This window comes from Selaginella moellendorffii, unplaced genomic scaffold, assembly GCF_000143415.4.
Source record: "Selaginella moellendorffii unplaced genomic scaffold, v1.0 SELMOscaffold_372, whole genome shotgun sequence".
NCBI classification, from domain to species: domain Eukaryota; kingdom Viridiplantae; phylum Streptophyta; class Lycopodiopsida; order Selaginellales; family Selaginellaceae; genus Selaginella; species Selaginella moellendorffii.
This window is the reverse complement of record NW_003314627.1, coordinates 1,648-7,036: the sequence shown is the minus strand read 5'-3', so window position 1 is coordinate 7,036 and position 5,389 is coordinate 1,648. Positions and strand designations below refer to the sequence as shown.

At 51.7% G+C, this 5,389-nt stretch overlaps 3 protein-coding genes across 4 annotated transcripts in view; 1 reads left to right on the top strand and 2 right to left on the bottom strand.

Annotated features, from left to right (window-relative positions):
- The window catches only part of LOC112343965 (queuine tRNA-ribosyltransferase accessory subunit 2-like), a 1,863-nt gene extending 1,628 nt beyond the window's left edge, over positions 1 to 235 (bottom strand). Inside the window, exon 1 of the mRNA XM_024668074.1 lies at positions 39 to 235. Within this exon, the coding sequence (XP_024523842.1) occupies positions 39 to 235 (197 nt within the window). The remainder of the gene's footprint in view (positions 1 to 38) is intronic.
- A 116-nt stretch (positions 236 to 351) lies between these two features.
- LOC9641175 (probable beta-1,3-galactosyltransferase 14) lies at positions 352 to 2,029 on the top strand. Of its 2 annotated transcripts, XM_024668076.1 has the most exons (8): positions 352 to 739; positions 801 to 953; positions 1,014 to 1,096; positions 1,164 to 1,263; positions 1,322 to 1,435; positions 1,487 to 1,629; positions 1,708 to 1,801; positions 1,877 to 2,029. In XM_024668076.1, exons 1-7 carry the CDS (start codon positions 390 to 392, stop codon positions 1,785 to 1,787), a joined length of 1,023 nt encoding a protein of 340 aa, XP_024523844.1. In that variant the 5' UTR covers positions 352 to 389; the 3' UTR covers positions 1,788 to 1,801; positions 1,877 to 2,029. The 2 variants fall into 2 exon arrangements, 1 of the variants encoding a protein (XP_024523844.1); XR_002991496.1 differs by lacking the exon at positions 1,877 to 2,029 and having other exon boundaries at positions 1,322 to 1,400.
- A 190-nt stretch (positions 2,030 to 2,219) lies between these two features.
- The window catches only part of LOC9641176 (probable inactive leucine-rich repeat receptor-like protein kinase At3g03770), a 4,687-nt gene continuing 1,517 nt past the window's right edge, over positions 2,220 to 5,389 (bottom strand). The window contains exons 2-8 of the mRNA XM_024668075.1: positions 3,823 to 5,056; positions 3,635 to 3,768; positions 3,333 to 3,573; positions 2,884 to 3,107; positions 2,775 to 2,827; positions 2,590 to 2,710; positions 2,220 to 2,532 (exon numbers count right to left, since the gene is read on the bottom strand). Coding sequence (XP_024523843.1) covers positions 2,296 to 2,532; positions 2,590 to 2,710; positions 2,775 to 2,827; positions 2,884 to 3,107; positions 3,333 to 3,573; positions 3,635 to 3,768; positions 3,823 to 5,056 — 2,244 coding nt within the window. The 3' untranslated portion in view covers positions 2,220 to 2,295. The remainder of the gene's footprint in view (positions 2,533 to 2,589; positions 2,711 to 2,774; positions 2,828 to 2,883; positions 3,108 to 3,332; positions 3,574 to 3,634; positions 3,769 to 3,822; positions 5,057 to 5,389) is intronic.

Below are 5,389 nucleotides of genomic sequence, written 5' to 3'. Positions count from 1 at the left end.
GATTGTGCTCACTGGTGGACCTTCAAGGCTTGGAATACAAATGCACTGGATTGACGTGAAGAACGCGCGCATCTGGATGGAGCTCCGGCAGCAAATCCGTAGAGACAAACGATGGCAAACCTCGGCGCGTGGAGAGCAGCAGGCACGGCGTGTCCACAGGCGCCAGCGCCGCCCCAAAATTCATGACGCCACAGCGCGCGCCATCGCCTCCTCCCGCCTTGAGCGCAAACCTCATCACTAAAACGCCAAACCCTAACCTCTAAAAAGGAAACTCCAACGGTCCTCGTGGTCAAAGCATATCCGTCCGATTCGATAAATGCCAAATATTCGCCATTGCGCGATTAGGGTTTGTGGATCCGGGGTAGGAATGCCCGCGCAGCTGAAGCGCGATGCCATCGTCTCCAGGGAAGAAGCTCCCCGCGCTGAGATTCCAGATTTACAGGGCCAGGGCGGTGTGCTTGCGATCGGGCGCGGGGATTTTCGCGGCGTTTGTTCTTGGTGTGCTGCTAACGCTGCTGGTGGCGCCGGGGAGATTCGGCTGGGGGCCAGCGCCATGCCACCAGGTCGAGGATACGTTTCGATCCTCCGAGGCGTGGAGGTCGGGTGTTCTCCAGGAGCCGCTGGAATCGAGGCCAAAGGTTTTGGGCGTGGTTGGGATCCAGACAGGGTTTGGATCGCGAGAGAGGCGCAAGGCGCTGAGGGAGACTTGGATGCCTGATTCTCCGGAGGGACTGGTTTCGTAAGTTCGTGCTCGTTTTGCTTTCTTCGGTTAGATGTTTTTTTTCCGATTTGCTTTCCAGCTTACAGCAATCGACAGGACTTGCCATACGATTTATCATTGGACACACAGCTGACAAGAGAAAAATGGAGGAGCTGGAGGAGGAGATCGAAACTTACAAGGATTTTATACGCATCGATATCGAAGAAGAATATTTGAAACTCACACACAAGACGTATGCTTGCTCAAAGCTTGTTTTTTCTTTTTCTTTTATGCCATGTTCTTCCATGCGCAGGCTAGCGTATTTCAAGGCCGCTTATATGCTCTTCGATGCCGAGTTCTATGTTAAAGCAGACGATGATATCTATTTGAGAACCGGTATGTTAAGTTGTTTTGACAATGCAAGTAAACATTTTGCTATTTCCTTTTTATTTTTCTTGCGCAGACCGGCTTGCAACTTTGCTAGCCAAGGATAGATCGACACCGAGAACATACTTGGGATGTATGAAGAAAGGACCTGTCATTACAGATTCCAGACAGAAGTGGTATGAGTCTTTCATAAATTTTCTATTTCGCTTACGCGTCTAGTTCCGCGGAATACAGGTACGAGCCTCTGGCATATTTACTTGGCAGCGAATACTTCTTACACGCTTACGGACCAATCTATGCGTTATCATCAGAGGTAGTCGCTGCTCTGGCTATTGCTCGCAATGATAGGTACCATGCTCGCTTCGCGTTTCGCGACTAATTGCAACCCTTTCTTAACAGCTTTCGCATGTTCACAAACGAGGACGTGACCTTGGGCTCTTGGATGTTGGCAATGAACGTCAACCACGAAGACAACCGAGCGCTGTGTGAACAGACGTGTACTCCGACCTCCATTGCCGTTTGGGACATTCCAAAGTGCTCAGGCCAGTGCAAATTCTTGCAAGCTTTATTTGAAAATGACTTTAACTTTACACTTACAACTTTTCTGCTTGACACAGCAGGGCTGTGCAACCCCGAACAGAGGCTCAGGGAGGTCCATCAACTGGATGCCTGCTCCAGGAGCCCCACGCTTCCAGATTAGTCACACAACGACAGGTATGGGCCGTTGCTGTCATTTTGAAGACCAAAAATATAAATATCTTTCTTACAAGAGCTGTCGTGTTGTTACAGCCAAATTCTGCTCCAGGATGCTATTTCCCTCAGCTGTCGTTTTTCTCCATTCTTCTCTTCCGTGAAGAGCATACAGACAGTCCAGAAGATTGCTGGCGTTTTGCGGTGAGTAGAACAGTGAACAGTATTCTACTACCAGATGTGCATTAAATTCGACACCACTTTCTACACAACTTTCGTTCGCACGTCTCTACTTGCTTGTTGTCGCAGTGTTTCGATTGATGCTCGCATCCTGCAAAATTATTACACATAAGAAGAGCTTCATTCGTGCGAAGAAAGACTTACGATGTTCCAACGTTCTTGAAAAACTTCCCCGCGTCGCGTCGTAAGTCCTCTATGATCGTCTCTGCTTTTCTAATATCTTCGTGTGTTGGTGTTATTTAATAGTGCGCGTCCTTGCTCTTCCTTGCCGACGGAGTTTATTCTCTTCCACTGGAGTCTTCGAGGTACTCTCCACTAAATCTTTGGTCTTGGACTTGGACTGCATATTGGAGGTTCCACAGGACGTCTTCCATCGAGGGCCTGGCGGTGAGGTCACTCGACAGGCACTTTGCAGCAATCTCCAGCACCGTCGACAGAGAATCCTCGGAACAAGTTCCCGAGATCGCCGAGTCCACCATCTCCGTCCGAAACACACTGTCCGTCAGCATCATCTCCTGGAAAAGAAGCAAGATCTAAGTCCTCCAGATAGAAAACGAGGAGGAGGAACTTACGAGCTCTTGGACTTTGGGTTTCATGGCCATGGGATTGTCTACGGTTGGTGGTCTCCCGAGAACAATCTCGAGTAATGTAAGTCCAAAGTTATACACATCTCTCTTGTCCGTGGCCAGCTTCCTGGAAAGAAAAAAAGAAAAGAAAGAGTGAGAGAGAAGAAACGAATGGAAACTTTCCTCCATACCTGTTACTGTGATCCAAATCGATGTATGTGACAGCGTTGTGTGTGAAAACATGCTGCGATCGATCCACAAAGTTGGTATAATCACAAGAACTTTGGAAGAATTACTTACGTCGGATCCATACGACTGGTACGACTCGCTCTCGGGATGCCTGGCTAATCCAAAATCGCTCACTTTTCCTACAAAATTGTGATCCAGCAAAATGTTCGTGATCCTCACGTCGTTGTTGAAAATCCCCGGCACGACGCCCGTGTGAAGGTAGTGTATACCCCGGCCGGCGCCGAGAGCCGCGACCAGCCGGTTTTGCCACGTTAAAGACTCCTTCAATTTTCGCTCTGGACGATCCACCAAGAGTGAGTACTGGAAAGTTTGCTAGAGAAAAGATGGAACTAGGAAAGGAAACTTTGCTAGAGAAATGATGGAAGTTGGAAGAGAAAACTTTGCTATAGGAAGGATGGAACTTTGGAAGAGGAAACCTTGCTGGAACCATTCGAAGAGGAAACTTTGCTAGAGAAACGATGGAACTTTTGGAAGAGGAAGGTAAAAATGGCAGGACTTACTGAAGAGATGGCTGCGAAGAGTGCCATTATCGATGAACTCGGAGACGAGGTAGAGCCGCCGGTGCTGGGGTCCATCCTTCTCTCGCTCGAGGCAGTAGCCAAAGAGACTGACCAAGTGCCTGTGTCGGATCCTCGACAGGAACTCCAAATGTGCCTTGAGCTGCTTCATCTCCTGCCTCGAATCGATAACCAGGCATTTGATCGCGACCAGCGTTCCATCGTCAAGCTTTCCTCTGAACACCTGCGAGGAAAAGTCCGGCTTTTTAGTCCTGGAAAACTATGATCGAGAACTTTGTTCCTACCTTTCCATACTCGCCCTCTCCAATGAGTAAACCTTGGCTGAATCGACTCGTGGCCTCTTCCAGCTCCAGCAGCGAGAAAACCCGACATTGGTTTGGTCCGGTTGCTCCGACAGTCCCGGATTGAGCCAAGTATCCTGCCAAAAACGCTCAAGAACAATGAATGGAAAGCACAAGCTAAAAGAACTTACTCGTGCTATGGAGGAGCTCCACGGGAACTCCCACCGAGGCCGTATCAGCACACGAGTTGTTCGCACAAGTAGCAGCCGCATGCTTGAGCTTGAGCTTCCCTCTCTTGGAGAAGCGCAGCAGTATCACCAGCAGTAAAGCCATGGCAGCACCCACGGCCATGACTCCGCCGGCGATCCCAGCTACAACGCCACCTTTCCACCGCCGCTTGGATCCACCAGAAGAAGAGCCCGGTCCCCCACTTCCACCATCGCCAGAGCTTCCGCCACCTCCACTCCCACCACCACTTCCAACCGGTATCATCCTCTGCGCCTTGAGACAATACTCTTGCGGCTGCTGCTGCTGGAGCTGGATCTCCTGCCCGGAGAAGCAGTTTTCCTCGACATGCAACGTGATCCTCCCGGACCGCAGCTCCGCGGGGACCTCCCCCATCAAAAGATTCGTGGAGATGTCCACGTATCGCAGCCCGCTCGCCAGCGTCACAGCACTGGGAAGAGTCCCGGACAGCCGGTTGTGATCCAGCACCAGCGTCTCCAAACTTTGCAGCGAGAAGATCCATCCCGGCAGCGCCCCGGGGATGGAGTTGAGCGAGAGGTTGAGGAGCTTGAGCTGGGAGAGGCCGCGCAGGCTGTCCGGGATGGAGTCGGAGAAGCGGTTCCTCTCGAGGTTGGCGGAGACGAGGCCCTGGCCGAGGCCCGGGAAGGAGGGGCCGAGCTGGTTCCCGGCCAAGTTGAGAGTGCGCAGGCTCGCCACCCGGCTCAAGTTTGGTACGACGCCGGCCAGGAAGTTGTCCGAGATGGAGATGGTCTCCGCCACCCTCATGTTGGAGATGGAGTCCGGGAGCGCGCCGAAGAGCAAGTTGTGGTCCATGTCGAGCGTCTTGAGGCTGGCGAAGAGGGAGATTTGCGAGGGGATGGTGCCGGCGATCTGGTTGTGCGAGAGCTGGAGGGTGTCGAGGTTGGGGAGGACGTTGAGCGCGGTGGGGAAGGTCCCGCGGAGGATGTTGTTGTCGAGGGCGAGCGACTGGAGGCTGCCGAGGGAGGCGAAGCGGTCGGGGATGGAGCCGGAGAGGAAGTTGGAGCTGAGGTTGAGGAGCTCGAGCGAGCGGAGGTGGTCGAGGCTGGCGGGGACGAGGCCCCAGATGCCGAGGGAGACGAGCGTGAGCGTGCGGAGGTCGGGGAACTTGACGAGCGTGTTGGCCAGAGTGATGATCGAGAAGTCGTCCGGGAGGCGGACCTGTGGAAATGCATGGGAAACTTGTTTAGTGGTGACCAAAGTTTCGTTTTTGATCGAGAAGAACGACAGAGTTTTGTGACAAACAAGTGAGTAAAAGTTTACGTGAGAAGCAAAGCAAATCAATGATCAGGAAGAACATCTAGATCGAGAAGAGACAAAGTGAGAGTTCTGTGAAAAACAAGCCAGAAGGAAGTTCCCATAAGAGTTCTTACGTAGCAAATCAATGATCAGGAAAACATCATCGTCATTCGAGTATGAGAAACAAACCACAGTCGATCGAGTGGACACATGCAAGAAAAAACACATTTTGAGAGTGGACTCTTTCAAAGATCT

What these genes read in the sequence shown, in the direction of transcription:
- LOC9641175 (XM_024668076.1), top strand. Translation starts at nt 390, where the DNA reads ATGCCATCGTCTCCAGGGAAGAAGCTCCCCGCGCTGAGATTCCAGATT. An exon ending in TGATATCTATTTGAGAACCG is followed by an intron (nt 1,097 to 1,163) that starts GTATGTTAAGTT and finishes TTTCTTGCGCAG; the next exon opens with ACCGGCTTGCAACTTTGCTA. An exon ending in GGACATTCCAAAGTGCTCAG is followed by an intron (nt 1,630 to 1,707) that starts GCCAGTGCAAAT and finishes TTGACACAGCAG; the next exon opens with GGCTGTGCAACCCCGAACAG.